This window comes from Salvelinus sp. IW2-2015, unplaced genomic scaffold (genome assembly GCF_002910315.2).
Source record: "Salvelinus sp. IW2-2015 unplaced genomic scaffold, ASM291031v2 Un_scaffold1845, whole genome shotgun sequence".
Taxonomy (NCBI): Eukaryota; Metazoa; Chordata; class Actinopteri; order Salmoniformes; family Salmonidae; genus Salvelinus; species Salvelinus sp. IW2-2015.
Genome location: NW_019943212.1, coordinates 55,026 through 72,182, shown reverse-complemented (window position 1 = coordinate 72,182; position 17,157 = coordinate 55,026). Strand labels below are relative to the sequence as shown.

The 17,157-nt window shown below is 43.1% G+C and overlaps 1 protein-coding gene across 9 annotated transcripts; it reads right to left on the bottom strand.

The window, feature by feature from the left end:
- Window positions 1-5,475: 5,475 nt before the first annotated feature.
- LOC112072160 (PRKCA-binding protein) lies at window positions 5,476-13,415 on the bottom strand. Of its 9 annotated transcripts, none has more exons than XM_024139581.2 (13): window positions 13,228-13,415; window positions 12,382-12,447; window positions 10,649-10,760; window positions 10,290-10,418; window positions 9,230-9,296; window positions 8,539-8,628; window positions 7,952-8,005; window positions 7,795-7,857; window positions 7,460-7,593; window positions 7,175-7,267; window positions 6,997-7,047; window positions 6,726-6,870; window positions 5,476-6,245 (listed from the first exon to the last, which is right to left on the bottom strand). In XM_024139581.2, the coding sequence occupies exons 2-13, from the start codon at window positions 12,420-12,422 to the stop codon at window positions 5,983-5,985; spliced, it is 1,242 nt and encodes a 413-aa protein (XP_023995349.1). In that variant the 5' UTR covers window positions 12,423-12,447; window positions 13,228-13,415; the 3' UTR covers window positions 5,476-5,982. The 9 variants fall into 9 exon arrangements, with proteins under 9 accessions (XP_023995349.1, XP_023995352.1, XP_023995348.1 ...); XM_024139584.2 differs by having other exon boundaries at window positions 12,378-12,451; window positions 13,228-13,414; XM_024139580.2 differs by having other exon boundaries at window positions 12,382-12,451; window positions 13,228-13,414.
- Between the last annotated feature and the right edge of the window lie 3,742 nt (window positions 13,416-17,157).

The following is a 17,157-nucleotide window of genomic DNA, read 5'->3' as shown; positions in this document are numbered from 1 at the left end:
CTAGTTTAGCGTGGTTGCGCGCATAATAGCGTTTCAATCGGCTTACGTCAACTTCGCTTTGAGACCTTGAAGTAGTAGGGTTCCCGCCTGTAAGGCCGCGCCTTTTGCTGGAGCGATGGTAACGAATGCTATCGTGGAGATTAGTTGTTGATGTGTGCAGAGGGTCCCTGGTCACGCGCCGGGTATGGGCGAGGGGACGGACGTAAAGCCCTGATCCTCACACTCCCACAAGGTTGAAACACCGTTTCTTGTGAACCACTCCTCCTTATCCTATTGTGTCACTGTCCACGACTCACTGCCAAATTCCACAGCCTCCAATCAATCAAGTGACACTGACGGATCACTAACATGTACTGAATTACAAAAACGGACGGGAGAACGGCACATACAGGGTGAGACTTGGAGGGCACTCGGGAGTGGTGGTGGTCAGGGAAAATAACTCCATGCTACACTTCAAGCACGTAACAAACCTAGGGGAGTGACTGGATTTGGGTGACTTCAGGAAACAGCAGAGGGTGGCACCCCCTATCCTCACGGCGGGACACTAGATGGAGAAGGTGGAAAGTTTTTCATTCTCTGGTGTACACATCACGTGACAAAGCTGACAATTGGCCAGCCCCAGCAGACAGCTGTGGTAAGGCGGCCAGCAACAGGCCTCTTCAAACCACGGAGTGCATGAAGAGAGCTAATACTTCTGTCTTGTCAAGCCACTCACAAAACTTTTACAAGATGCACAATCGAGTAGGAGCATCCTGTCGGGCTGTATTACACGCGCCTCAGCTCCGCTTTACACTCGTGTAGAACATAGTGCGCTTCACCGCGCTCTCATCGCTACATCGCGCCGCAGAGCCACTTGCACGCAGCACCAAAGGTGGAAATAACACGGACTTAATTTGGCACAACGGATAACTCCAACGACGAGCTAGACGTAACGCCGAAACTTTGAGACCAACGTCACCACTTCAGGACACCCTACACCACCGCGATAAAGGAATTCAATCAAGGACACAACCACCTAGGAGCCACCGCCATGGCACTCACACCCCGCTCACGCCTCAGTCAGCCATTTCACAGCATCCGTTACATATAACCAAGCAAGAGTAGACACGTCAATCAGTAAAAACAGTGGATGTTGCAGATTGTCTATAGAACAGGTACGCCTCACACGAGCAGGACATGAGAGAGCTCGACCTATTCAGTGGAGAGTTCTGACCAAGGGGCTCGAAAGGGCTGATGCGAGAGCCTGCGGTTGAAGACAGCCACCACTAAACATTTTAGTGCCCTACCCAAACATACTGACTCAACTCCAGCCCACTTTTAATAAATGCAACACTCTTGAGCCGCACATGTGATTTATTAGATGATACCAGCATAGTCCAGCCGCGATGTTGAGGAAGGTGATGTATTTCCTATCCTCACTCACTAATTAGTACACTGTGGGCGGCCTCGTTCATGAAAACGTCCAGTTCTCAGGCACTCGAGCCTTATATGATCGAGCTTGGAGGCGTACTAATGTGTTGATTAATGCTCTGACTGTAGCTTCATATATACATTCCATATTCCTTTACACTCATCATCTTAGGTATTCCCTTTGTCCAGATGGGATAGGGCCAGAGTGATGGTGATTGCATCAACTGTGGATCTATTGGGGTGTAAGCAAATTGAAGTGCAGCTGGTCTGCACATGCTCTGAGGATGCGGTTAGGGATCCGTCTGGGCCAGCAGCCTTGCGAGGGTTAACACGTTTACAGTGCCTTGCAAAAGTATTCATCCCCTTGGCGTTTTCCCTATTTTTTGGCATTACAACCTGTAATTGAAATAGATTTTTATTTGGATTTCATGTAATCGACATACACAAAATAGCCAAATTGGTGAGGTGAAATGAAATTGTTTTATGTTTTAAAAAAATTATAAAAAATAAAAAACTGAAAATTGGTGCGTGCATATGTATTCACCCCCTTTGCTATGAAGCCCCTAAATAAGATCTGGTGCAACCAATTACCTTCAGAAGTCACAGAATTAGTTAAATAAAGTACACCTGTGTGCAATCTAAGTGTCACATGATCTGTCACATGATCTCAGTATATATACACTTGTTCTGAAAGGCTCTAGAGTCTGCAACACCACTAAACAAGGGACACCACCAAGCAAGCGGCACCAAGAAGACCAAGGAGCTCTCCAAACAGGTCAGGGACAATATTGTGGAGAAGTACAGATCAGGGTTGAACATTCACGCGGACAGCCAGGCAGGTTTCAATCGGTTACGTCACTCGCTTTGAGACCTTGAAGTAGTGGTTCCCCTTGCTCTGCAAGGGCCGCGGCCTTTGTGGAGCGATGGGTAACGATGCTTCGTGGGTGTCAGTTGTTGATGTTTGCAGAGGGTCCCTGGTCCGCGCCCGGGTATGGGCGAGGGGACGGACGTAAAGTTAAACTGTTACATAGTGTAACAGATGTGAAATGGCTAGCTAGTTAGCAGTGGTGCGCGCTAATAGCGTTTCGATCGGTTACGTCACTCGCTTTAACCTTGAAGTAGTGGCTCCCCTTGCTCTGCCGCGGCCCTTGCAGAGCAAGGGGAACCACTACTTCAAGGTCTCAAAGCGAGTGACGTAACCGATTGAAACGCTATTAGCGCGCACCACCGCTAACTAGCTAGCCATTTCACATCCGTTACATAAACAATAAACAAGTCAATAACACAGTGATTGAGTTCGAGGGGTGCTTGGCCACGCAGTCATGGGTGAACAGGGAGTTGACAGGGGCTGAAGGGCTGAGGGGCTGAGCACACACCCTTTGGGGCCCCAGTGTTGAGGATCAGCGGAGTGGAGGTGATGTTTCCTACCTTCACCACCTGTGGGCGGCCCGTCAGAAAGTCCAGACCCAGGGCCTCGAGCTTAATGATGAGCTTGGAGGGTACTATGGTGTTGAATGCTGAGCTGTAGTTAATAAACATCATTCTTACATAGGTATTCCCCTTGTCCAGATGGGATAGGGCAGAGTGATGGTGATTGCATCAACTGTGGATCTATTGGGGTGGTAAGCAAATTGAAGTGCAGCTGGTCTGCACATGCTCTGAGGATGCGGTTAGGGATGCCGTCTGGGCCAGCAGCCTTGCGAGGGTTAACACGTTTACAGTGCCTTGCAAAAGTATTCATCCCCCTTGGCGTTTTCCCTATTTTTTTGCATTACAACCTGTAATTGAAATAGATTTTTATTTGGATTTCATGTAATCGACATACACAAAATAGCCAAATTGGTGAGGTGAAATGAAATTGTTTTATTGTTTAAAAAAATTATAAAAAATAAAAAACTGAAAATTGGTGCGTGCATATGTATTCACCCCCTTTGCTATGAAGCCCCTAAATAAGATCTGGTGCAACCAATTACCTTCAGAAGTCACAGAATTAGTTAAATAAAGTACACCTGTGTGCAATCTAAGTGTCACATGATCTGTCACATGATCTCAGTATATATACACTTGTTCTGAAAGGCTCTAGAGTCTGCAACACCACTAAACAAGGGACACCACCAAGCAAGCGGCACCAAGAAGACCAAGGAGCTCTCCAAACAGGTCAGGGACAATATTGTGGAGAAGTACAGATCAGGGTTGAACATTCCGCGGAGCACCATTAAATCCATTATTACAATTTTTTAAGAATATGGCACCACAACAAACCTGCCAAGAGAGGGCCGCTCACCAAAACTCATGGACCAGGCAAGGAGGGCATTAATCAGAGGCAACAAAGAGACCAAAGATAACCCTGAAGGAGCTGCAAAGCTCCACAGCGGAGATTGGAGTGTCTGTCCATAGGACCACTTTAAGCCGTACACTCCACAGAGCTGGGCTTTATGGAAGTGGCCAGAAAAAAGCCATTGCTTAAATAAAAAAATATGCAACCATGTTTGGTGTTTGCCAAAAGGCATGTGGGAGACTCTCCAAACATATGGAAGGAGGTACTCTGGTCAGATTAGACTACAATTTAGCTTTTTGGCCATCAAGGAAAACACTATGTCTGGCGCAAACCCAACACCTCTCATCACCCCGAGAACAACATCCCCACAGTGAAGCATGGTGGTGGCAGCATCATACTGTGGGGGTGTTTTTCATCTGTAGGGACTGGGAAACTGGTCAGAATTGAAGGAATGATGGATGGTGCTAAATACAGGGAAATTCTTGAGGGAAACCTGTTTCAGTCTTCCAGAGATTTGAGACTGGGACGGAGGTTCACCTTTCAGCAGGACAATGACCCTAAGCATACTGCTAAAGCAACATTCGAGTGGTTTAAGGGGAAACATTTAAATGGCTTGAATGGCCTAGTCAAAGCCCAGACCTCAATCCAATTGAGAATGTGTAGTATGACTTAAAGATTGCTGTATACCAGCGGAATCCATCCAACTTGAAGGAGCTGGAGCAGTTTTTTCTTGAAGAATGGGCAAAAATCCCAGTGGCTAGATGTGTCAAGCTTATAGAGACATACCCCAAGAAACTTGCAGCTGTAATTGCTGCAAAAGGTGGCTCTACAAAGTATTGACTTTGGGGGGGGTGAATAGTTATGCATGCTCAAATTTTCTGATTCTTTGTCTTGTTTGTTTCACAGTATAAAATATTTTGCATCTTCAAAGTGGTAGGCATGTTGCGTAAGTCAAATGATACAATCTAATTTAATTCCAGGTTGTAAGGCAACAAAATAGGAAAAATGCCAAGGAGGTGAATACTTTCACAAGCCACTGTAAGTGTTTTACTCACGTCGGCCACGGAGAAGGAGAGCCCACAGTCCTTGGTAGCAGGCTGCGTCGGTGGCACTGTGTTATCCTCAAAGCGTGCGAAGAATGTCACATGTAAACATGTGATCCAAACAATCCATCTTAATAACACACAGAATGGTTACCAAATATTTTTTTGCAGAAACAACTTTAATTAAATCTGAATAATTAATGAATCCTTCTTTTACCTACACAACATGTAACATAAAGACAAACACAGAAGAGCTCAACACAAGATTAAAACACACATAGGAAATAAAAATATTCAATATCTAAATAAAATAAGACATTCTGGAAGCTCCAGCAATGTTCCTTATATTGTAAATCCCTTTTGAGCCCATGGTTTTCACAATGGATACATACTGTATTTGAATAATACATGAAGCATAGAGCAAAATAAAAACACAATTTACACATATCAAATTGGTATAATGTTCAAGGTTCACTTTGTTTGTGGAACTGAGCGAGAGTAGCAATGTAACCAGATTAAAGCTTCAGCACAAAATCAATAGTTTCAGTAGTTGACAAATCAAAACATAAGACAAAGGTCCCTTTGATTAAATACATTCCAATTTGAAAGAACACAGCCCTCTACTGCACTTGTTTTATGATTATTAAACTGTAGTGGGGCTAAAAATCTAGCATCGGGTGCAGCAGCGAGACAGAGAAATCCTTAACATTGAAAGAAAAAGACAAGTAACAAAAAAACACACTGTGGAATTATAAAATTTAATTTGACCGAGGTTCCTTCATACAGTTTAAAATGCTGTTTGTGCCAAACCTTGCCATTACACACTCATCCTTTACAAGTGATTTGTACCTCACTACTATGTTCAGCTACCCCATTCAAATGTCATGTGGTTTAGTGCAGATAGAATTCAAAATATTGAGTGGAACTGTTAAACTTGTAACATCAGGGCTTGTGTCAATGGAAAATGAGTCCTATTTTGGTCTGTGGCCAGCCGTTGAGAAATCGATTCAAGCCCCACAAAGTTGGTTACAGTGATGGCTGTCAGTTGTGGAAATGGTATTGGTTACAGTAGGTTGCAATAGTTAGTTCCAGTACAGTTGAATAGCAGAAATTCACAGTAGTATTTTCCAGTGTGAAGACTTTGCTGACCATTTCCACATATTTAACTAATCATTGCTAAATAAATGCAAAGTGAGTGGCAGTTGATAGACATAGGTGGAATTTTGCTACAGAAAACAATCATATAAACTCTCAATAATCATCAATCAGTTTTTCAGCACCGTTCTCAGCCTGCTTGCCAGCACCCCCATCCTGTTCTTCACTTCCTCCTCCCTCCTCCTCCTCTTCCTCTTCTTCGGTGAAGGAGCGTGACTGGCTGCCGTAGTTGATCATTGTGCGGGAGAGGTCCACCTCGATGGGGAAGACGTCAGCCTCCTTCAGCACGGCGTAGCACTCGTCGTAGTAGCGCGACATGCCTGACACAAAACGCTGCAGCTGGAACACGATGTCCTGGACTGAAGGGAAGCAGGAAGGGAGAAGGATGTAAACACGCACCCTACCTTAATACCACACTTTAGACAGATCTGGTGTTTCCTAGCAGTGCAGAGGTCAAAGAAAGAGTTGTTTACAATTAGTAGGCCATCTGTGCCGAGAAATGCTCAGCCTGATACATTAGTATATCGTGAAGCAGGGAGAAAGGGTCTGATCATACATTGGATAAAAATAAAAATAAAATAATTATTATAAAAAGTTGGGTGAAAAATAATACAAAATTCCCTTGCGTTGATGATTTTGCAAATCCAATCAGTTTTCCACGTGGATACAATATTGACATATCCAGTTTTTGCCCAGTGGGAAGGCTTTTATATCCATTAGTAATGGGCAAACAGAGAGAGACTGTTTGGAGAGATACTCCACTTATTACAGGTAGCTGGACAGAGCGTTAATGGAGAGGATGATTCTCCTAGGTAGACAGACACAGAGAGAGAACAAACCATGTTTCTGGTCCAGTAGCTCAATCTTCTCCAGCACATCCTTTCTCATCTTGGCGAACCGAGCACGGGCCTCCTGTCGACACCGCAGCACAAGCCGGTACTCGTAGTTCCCGGTGCCGACGCGATACATAGGCTCTCCCATCGCCTAAGGAAACACACAGGTATATAAGAAAAACTAAATTAAACACGCTACATAGATCCACTTTGTTACTCAATGATATCAGTGTTTCTGTATGGACTACAGGCATAGGAAGTAAGGTAAGGTACTCACAATGCAGCTGTACTCTTCATCGTCCATCTCCTTCACTTTCAGACAGTAAGACTGGAACACAAAATGGATTAACTTTTACGCCAATGACTAACACATTAGAAATAAACGCTTCGGTTCAGTTTAGACCCTGTTTTTAGTTGATCAATGTTGACATTTTGAATAAGGGGTCTGCTCTTACCAAGTACTCAAATTTGACGTCCAGGTATTTGCGGATGGTGAGCTTGGTGTCTGGTATTGCCTTATGAAGGTAGGTGTTCAGGTCATGGAGCATCTACAAAACAGGAGACAGAGAGATGAACATGATTAATTGATTCCCAATATATATATGGATGTGTGGGGATGTAAGTTATCTAATCTAGGTATATGCAGGAGTGAATGCAAGCTTGTTGGGGTGTTGGCATATGAATCCTGTTAATGGTTTGTGTATTGATTTGACTGTTTGTTAATGTCTTCTACTACTCACTGGCTTGATGGTCTTTAGCAGCTGGATACCGTACTTCTCCATGTTGCGATGGGCCTCAGCAAACTTCACAAAGGCCTCACTGGCTGCAGCCTGAGGCTCCCGTACCCCGATCACAGAGAACACATCCCCAAACGCTGAGGGTCGTCCAGGCAGAGGGAGAGAGTGGAACAATCAAACATCATCCAGTCTCATGGCATGCAACACATTACTGTAAATACAAACCTGTTCACTTTCAGTGTGAGGGAGCTTGAGTATGATCATAGTACATGGTTATATTGTGTCTAGATCTGTAGTTTAATATAATGTTTGTGTAGTTTCAAGGCGTGGTAACTCACCTCTGTGTGTCTGAGAGAGTTCAAAGAAGGCTCTGAGCAGTCTCTTCGTGTGCTCCATCAGGCCTGTAAAGAGACAAACAAGGACAGTGGTGCATGAAGAGGGGAGAACGTATGAAGAATGTCACACATAATAACATTACAATCATTTAAAAAATACCTTTGTACAGCTCTGCTGTTTTCTCCAACTCCTCCAGTCTCTTCACCAGCCCATCTGAAAAAGAAAAGGGCCTAGTATGAGGACCCTTACAGTAGTAGCATAGTGCCCCTCTCCGGTCCAGATGATATCAGTCATCATGAGATGGCACAGAGCTTATGCAGTGGCCGTTTCCGAATACCCATACTAGCATACTAGATATAACTTTTTTTCAGATACTAAGTGACATTTTTTAAATAGTACTCCGAATGAGACAGCTAATGCGTGATTGCGTTGACTCCCGTCATTTGTTCATTTTGGTACTGCGCGTCAATTTATCTGATTATCAGCTTTTGTCAAACACGTGAGTCAGAATACACAAGTGAATTCTACGAGATCAAATACCGAAATGAGTATGCAGTTTAAGTATGTAGTACGCGCTAGTATGGTTATTCAGACAGGGTCAGTATCTTAGGGATGATGCCAACTAAATTGGCTTCAATTGACTGTAATTGGCTTAAGGTGTATGCAATGAAGAAAGTAGAGTCAGAAATAATAGAAATCTATAACATGGCCAGACGGATGGACAGCGTGTTTTGTCCCAGTCTCACCATTGCAGAGTATGGCTCTGCTGAGCCCCAGAGCGTCGGCTGTACCAGAGCTCATGTTCTCCACCAGGCGGTGCTTCACCTTCTTCAGCACTAAAACACACCAGATAACACACACCACAATGTAAAAACATACTATGATGGTAGCATCTGTCTGTCTGGTGAGTAAGAATGGTACTCTACCCATATATAGGAAACTGCCAACATAAAGGAAACACTTGAGTAAATGAGGGATACAATGTACTGTATATTGAAGTTGCCCAGTATTTTGGCTACCATGGCTAGAAGAAGATATCATAGTGACTTTGCAAGAGGGATGATTGTTGGGGCAAGTTTGACAAGAGCTTCAGTGACGAAGACTGCTCAATTTGCTGATCTTTCATGATATGCTACGGCCGTGCCAGTCACCCGATCTCAACCCCATGGGAGACTGGGAGATACTTATGGGAGATTCTGGAGTGGCGCCTGAGACAGCGTTTTCCACCACCATCAACAAAACACAGATTTTCTTGTGGAAGAATGGTGTCGCATCCCTCCAATAGAGTTCCATACACTTGTAGAATCTATACCAAGGAGCATTGAATCTGTTCTAGCGGTTCGTAGTGGCCCAACGTCCTGTTAAGACACTATGTTGGTGTTTCCATTATTTTGTCAATTACCTGTATATTTTAGAGATGTATTCTGCGACTGTTACCTATGTCCAGTGACTTCCCCTGTTTGGGGTCAGCCTGCAGCTTGTTGTAGTGGATTGTTGCTTCTCCCTGCAAAGACAAGAGGAATGCATGGAAGAGATCAGGAAGATAGTAACTCAAACACCACCTCAGTATAATAAAAACCATGACGCAAATCCACATCGACACTTCCCCCAGGGGTCATATTACTCAAACTAAAATATATAGCCTATGGGGTTCCCCCAGGCAATACAGTATTGATAGATCTACCTAACCTGACATTGGCTTTGTCCCCTGGTTAGTCTGAGGACTAGCGTTACAGGCAGGTTATAGTCAACCAGGTATTGCCAAACAATCCATGTGTACAAAGTGTGTCTAACTAATTTCAACTGAAAATCATGAAGGACAATATAGCAGTATTTAAGCCAAACAAAGGTGCTTCTGCAAGTGTAGAAACATAAGAATTACAGATCCTCTGATAAAACTGCACAAAGTGTGCAAGTAATATCAATAAATACCACTGTGACAATTTCAACTCAGTGGGCATAGCATGCAAAAAAATGAAAGAGTCAGCAAAGCCTAAGGGCAACAATGGCACAAACTAATCCTTTATACAGACAGTGGAGCATCTCTCCCCATCTCTCAAATCCTGAGCACAGACCATGGTGGGGTAGTCATTGAACTCGCATAGCTTCCTGTGTCATCCCAATGGATTTAAAAACAACATTGCCACTCCACACTGGTGATGTGAGGGCCCAAACTCCTGGCTATCGTCCTGTTCTCACTAGCTCCGCTGAGCGATCTGAGGTGTCGCTATTATTTAACGTCTAATAGTGACCGCAGCCCTTTTCAGACTGACTGGTAATTTACTGCTAAAAAACACTGAATCCAGAATTAAATACTGTGGCTTTGGACTTTCTATTTTTATCAACTGGTAAGTGTTAGTCTTGTCAGTGTTGGTACATGGTTTGGGTTGTGTGGCTATCAAAAAATAACTATAGGAAATACACTAACTGGTTTGTAGCCTTTTCTAGTATCAAACCAAAATTGATTGAAAAGTCGTTCCAAGCCTTCTTATTGTACCTGGACAGCCTGAATCATCTTTGCCACCTCCACCTTTGTCTTGCCCTTCACAGGTTTGCCGTTCACTCCTGTGATCTCGTCGCCAGCCGCCAGAGTCCCCTCCAGAGCAGCAGGGGTGTTGTCAAAGACCTGACAGAGATCCCAGTTACAGGGAAAGAATATATCCAACACTGACAAAAACCAAGCCATAAGAGCTCAGAGCCTTAAAACAAATTGCTTTAAGAAAGTTCAAGAAAATGGTTTATACAATGCATCTATAATCTAATGTTTCTGATTTAGTTAACACTCTGGATACATAGCTACTGAACCAAACACAACCACTCTAATGGACTGAGGTACAGTATAGAGGTACATAATACCTGTACAATGTAAAGACAGGGACAGTACTGCGCCCCTCCCCCGATGCTGATCCCTATCAGGTTCTGAGCATCCTTCTTTAGGGATAAAGTCCCAGGGACTGTAGGGATCCCCCTGTTAAAGAATAATTGGAGATTATTTTAATACATTGTCTGTCTAGTGTCTACAATATGATTTGGGAAAGCAAGCGCTGTCAAAGCCAATTAGATGAGATGTACAGTGCAATTGGAAAGTAGTCAGACCCCTTCACTTTTTCCACATTTTGTTACGTTACAGGCTTATTCTAAAATTGATTAAATAGTTTTTTCCCTTCATCAATCTGCACACAATACCTCCATAATGGCAAAGCAAAGTCAGGTTATTAGAAATTTTGCAAATGTATAATAAACCCCCCCTGAAAATATTACCTTTACATAAGTATTCAGACCCTTTACTCAGTACTTTGATGAAGCACCTTTAGCAGCGATTACAGCCTCAAGTCTTCTTGGGTATAACGCTACAAGCTTGGCACACCTGTATTTGGGGAGTCTCTCCCATTCTAGTCTGTAGATCCCCTCAAGCTCTGTCAGGTTGGATGGGGAGTGTTGCTGCACAGCTATTTTCAGGTCTCTCCAGAGATGTTTGATCAGGTTCAAGTCCGGGCTCTGGCTTGGCCACTCAAGGACATTCAGAGACTTGTCCCGAAGCCACTCCTGCGTTGTCTTGGCTGTGTGCTTTGGGTCATTGTTGTCAATGTGAACCTTTGCTCGAGTCGGAGGTCCTGAGCGCTCTAGAGCAGGTTTTCATCAAGGATCTCACTGTACTTTGCTCCGTTCATCTTTCCCTTGATCCTGACTAGTCTCCCAGTCCCTGCTACTGAAAAACATCCCCAAAGCATGATGCTGCCACCACCATGCTTCACCATAGGGATGGTATTGGCCAGGTGATGAGCGGTGCCTGGTTCCCCCCAGATGTGATGCTTGGCATTCAGGCCAAAGAGTTCAATATTGGTTTCATCAGACTAGAGAATCTCGTTCCTCATGGTCAGAGTCCTTTAGGTGCCTTTTGGCAAACTCCAAGAGGACTGTCATGTGCCTTTTACTGGAGGAATGGCTTCAGTCAAGCCACTCTAGCATAAAAGCCTGATTGGTGAAGTGCTGCAGAGATGGTTGTCCTTCTGGAAGGTTCTCCCATCTCCACAGAGGAACTCTGGAGCTCTGTCAGAGTGACCGTCGGGTTCTTGGTCAGTTTGGCCAGGCAGCCAGCTCTAGGAAGAGTCTTGGTGGTTCCAAACTTCTTCCATATAAGCATGATGGAGGCTACTGTTCTTGGGGACCTTCAATGCTGCAGAAATGTTCTGGTACCCTTCCCCAGAACTCTGTCTTGACAGAATCCTGTCTCGAAGCTCTACGGACAATTCCTTCAACCTCATGGCTTGGTCTTTGCTCAGCCATGCACTGTCAACTGTGGAACCTTATATATACACAAGTGTGTGCCTTTCCAAATTATGTCCAATCAATTGAATTTACCACAGGTGGACTCCAATCAAGTTGTAGAAACATCTCAAGGATGATCACTGGAAGCAAGATGTACCCGAGCTCAATTTCGAGTCTCATGGCAAAGGGTCTGAATACTTATGTAAATAAGGTATTTCTGTTTTGTTTTTTTATAAATACATTTGCAAACATTTCTAAAAACCTGTTTTCACTTTTTTTACATGTAGAACATGAAAAGGATGCAAATCAGACTTACTTACAGTTTGTCCTCCTCCAACTCATAGTCCATGTCTGTGAACATTCCAGGACTGTTTATCCTGTATAATCTGGCTAAGAGGAAAACAAGAATGGCATTGATTAATCTTAGTCAAGCAGTAGCTATGTCTATAAAGACATTAAAAAAATAAGTTAACTAGTTACCTCACACAAAATTCCATCACTGGTTAAGGTTGCCAATGCTGACACAGTAACTGTAACAGAATATGTGGGCAACAAATAACTTGAAAGCTTTCCTTTATTTGCTGGAAATAAATGGGAATTCGCTAGCTGCTGTCAGTTAATGATGAAGCCATCACAGCTGGTAGATAGCTGAGCCTAGCTTGAACCAGTACCTGGGCTTTAGTAGACGATGAATATGACGAGATCCTCGTCTCCTCAAGCACAGCTAGTCGGTCCTGGTTCAAGCCTAGCTAGGCTTTTATTTAACCAGGCAAGTTAGTTAAGAACAAGTTCTTATTTACAATTACGGCCTACCCCGTCCAAACCCTAACCCGGACAACGCTGGGCCAATTGTATGCCGCCCTATGGGACTCCCAATCACGGCCGGTTGTGATACAGCCTGGAATCGAACCAGGGTCTGTAGTGACGCCTCTAGTACTGCGATGCAGTGTCTTGGACCGCTGCACCACTCGGGAGGTTATGTTGACGTGTACTTTTGTAATGAAAGCAACAACAACATAACTGGCAACGTTAGTAGCAAGCTACCTCCCTAAATAATGGTTAGCTTACTTGCTTGCTAGGCTACCCAATGTTGGCAGCTGTCAGCAGTATGTGTATTGCAAATGAGCATGATAAAAAAGAAAGGTGGCCACTGGCCAGCTATTTACCTCCGACACAGTTAATGACACGCGCGTTGTTATCTTAACACAAACGTTTATCTCATGCCCCTGGGGAATGTTTCTTTAAATGTACATTTTATTTTAGATAATTTAGTATTTCTTCGGACCACTTCACGGGTTATTCATCTGTCAAAAAGAAGATTCTGTTTACATGTCTCGTCACTTCCGGGAATTTGGCGGAAACTGTCATTGATTCTTTTTCCCTTCTCCTCATAGAGATGGTCAGCGCTATCCTGGATTTTGGGACGTCCCACCCTTACCTTAACCCCTACCCTAACCATAACCCTTACCTTAACCATTTAACATTTCTACTTCAATGGGGTTGGGAGGTCCCAAGGATTCCAGATAGCAAGGACCATACTGTTTTGGACTGGATTTTAATATTATATAATAAAATTCATGAAAACGCTGTCATTTAAGATATGTATAAAATTGTATTTGTGGATTCGTCTACTTATTCTACCTGATGCCTTTTATAGAATATTTTCAATAGCGTTTTTGTGTGTTTTGCACTTGGAAGACCATTCAAAGACTAAAAAGGTTGATAGGCTAGGGAAGTCGTCACACTTTCCCAGCACATATATCTGAATATACTGTTGATTCATAAAATCTATTAATTGTTGTATTTATTAAGGGCAGATCATGCACTTTAACTGTCCAGTGCTTCCAGATTTCTATAAAATATGACCTATAATTAATTACAATATTAGTTAAATAGTTCTTACCTTAAATGTTTTAAATTTATGTTAAAAAGCAGCTTTTCTGTGTTTGAATGGTGTGAGCGTACCCCAACAACAGAATGCTGTGGGCGTATACCAGTAATTAAAAATATTAATGACAAGTAAACGACTTAAACGTCTCGGCCAAAAACGTGACATCATGTTATATGAGGAGATACAGTGGGGAGAACAAGTATTTGATACACTGCCGATTTTGCAGGTTTTTCTACGTACAAAGCATGTAGAGGTCTGTACTTTTTATCATAGGTACACTTCAACTGTGAGAGACGGAATCTAAAACAAAAATCCAGAAAATCACATTGTATTATTTTTAAGTAATTCATTTGCATTTTATTGCATGACTAGTATATGAATCAACTACCAACCAGTAGGAATTCCGGCTCTCACAGACTGTTAGTTTTTCTTTAAGAAGCCCTCCTGTTCTCCACTCATTACCTGTATTAACTGCACCTGTTTGAACTCGTTACCTGTATAAAAGACACTGTCCACACACTCAATCAAACAGACTCCAACCTCTCGACAATGGCCAAGACCAGAGAGCTGTGTAGGGACATCAGGGATAAAATTGTAGACCTGCACAAGGCTGGGATGGGCTACGGACAATAGGCAAGCAGCTTGGTGAGAGGCACCAACTGTTGGCGCATTATTTAGAAAATGGAAGAAGTTAAAGATGACGGTCAATCACCCTCGGTCTGGGCTCCATGCAAGATCTCACCTCGTGGGGCATCAATGATCATGAGGAAGGTGAGGGATCAGCCCAGAACTACACGGCCAGGACTGGTCAATGACTTGAAGAGAGCTGGACCACAGTCTCAAAGAAAACCATTAGTAACACACTACGCGTCATGGATTAAAATCCTGCAGAGCACGCAAGTCCCCTGCTCAACCAGCGCATGTCCAGGCCCGTCTGAAGTTTGCCAATGACCATCTAGATCAGGGGTGTCAACATACGGCCCGCGGGCCGGACCGGCCCCCAAGGAGGTTCGATCAGGCCCGCAGGATAATTTGAAAGTGGAAAAAATGCATAAAAGACATGGAATTAATTATTTTTTCGCTGCAATTCATGGATTATCCGCTAAGGGGCGCACTCTTTTCCATCAAGTAGAAGACAAGCTGTCATCACTGAGACAGACTGAAAACAGCAGAACGGTATCAATGCGCCATCTGCTGCTTGTTACGACGTTGTTAATACCTTGGTCTCTACCTCTCCGCTACACCCTCATTAGCCAAAATGTCGTTATCCAAACGGAGAAAAGTAGATAAGGAGTGTAGAATTTTCAAAGAAAAATGGACCACGTCCTATTTATTTAGAGATGCACGTTTCGGTATTGAAGGAATAATAATATTCGACGCCACTACGAGACTCCATCAAGCGAAAATATGACGGCTTGGCAAAGGACAACTGAGAAGAGATAAGATTAACGAATTGCTGGCGGGTCTGAGGAAATGATTTTATTATGCGTATGTGTAAGTGGTTTAAAAATTCTTTCTTTAAAAGTCTCATTTAATCTTAAAGTGCATTACTTATATTTTTCAGTACCAATTAAAGTTTTGTGCCTTTGTACAATCAGTGGGATCAGTTGCAATGCATATTTGTGAATGATAAAAGTAAATTGCACATTTGTCTAAGGAAATATGAGGTGTTTCATGAAATGTTTTGTAAAAGGATAGTTCATTAAATTTCAATATTTTCCTAATGTTCTTGTGCTTCTTTACACCAAAACAAAGGAAAGACATGATATTTTGGTTATTTATAGCGAGTATGGTTAATTTTAATGTCCGGCCCACTTTGACATCTCCCTAGCCGGTATGTGGCCCACGATGCGAAATGAGTTTGACACCCCTGATCCAGATGTTCCAGAGGAGGAATGGGAGAAGGTCATGTGGTCTGATGAGACAAAAATAGAGCTTTTTGGTCTAAATCCACTCGCCGTGTTTGGAGGAAGAAGAAGGATGAGTACAACCCAAGACACCATCCCAACCGTGAAGCATGGAGGTGGAAACATCATTCTTTGGGGATGCTTTTCTGCAAAGGGGACAGGATGACTGCACCGTATTGAGGGGGAGTGGATGGGGCCATGTATTGCGAGATCTTGGCCAAACCCTTTCCCTCAGTAAGAGCATTGAAGATGGGTCGTGGCTGGGTCTTCCAGCATGACAACGACACAAACACCACAGCCAGGGCAACTAAGGAGTGGCTCCATAAGAAGCATCTCAAGGTCCTGGAGTGGCCTAGCCAGTCTCCAGACCTGAACCAATAGAAAATCTTTGGAGGGAGCTGAAAGTCCGTATTGCCAGCGACAGCCCCGAAACCTGAAGGATCTGGAGAAGGTCTGTATGGAGGAGTGGGCATAATCCTTGATGCAGTGTGTGCAACCTGGTCAGAGACTACAGGAAACGTATGATCTCTGTAATTGCAAACAAAGGTTTCTGTACCAAATATTAAGTTCTGCTTTTCTGATGTATCAAATACTTATGTCATGCAATAAAATGCAAATTAATTACTTAAAAATCATACAAGTGATTTTCGGGATTTTGTTTTAGATTCCGTCTCTCGCAGTTGAAGTGTACCTATGATAAAAAATTACAGACCTCTACATGCTTTGTAGTAGGAAAACCTGCAAAATCGGCAGTGTATCAAATACTTGTTCTCCCCACTGTACAACTTTGAGATACAACTTTAAGGTGGGGTTTGAAGTGTGGTTTTGTTCTGAAATGTATGCTTTGATAACAAAATATGAGTAAAAGATGAGTTGATAACATTATTTGGGTATGAGTTAACACAACATGAGCTTTTAAAAGTAAGATTTTTCACTGGACAGTCATTTACTTTAAACACTGTCATTACAGCACCACTAGTGGCTGTCAGCCAATCAGCACTCAGGGCTCAAACCACCCAGTTTATAATATACAGTGCAGCACTGCACAGTTGATTACTGATCAGACTGACTTTGATCAAAGATCAGGCTTTTCAATGTGAGTAAAAGCATCAGTTTAGTAGGCAACTATCTTCACTGCCAGTCTGCCACCAAGCTTCTTCTCATAACCTAGTATCAGGGTGTGAGTAAGAGAATAATTTTATTGTTTTTATTGAATCATCATTAAGCATGCCTCATTATCATGCTAATCAGTGAGTGACCTGTGTGAGGAGGGTTGCGCACATAAAAGGATAGTTCAA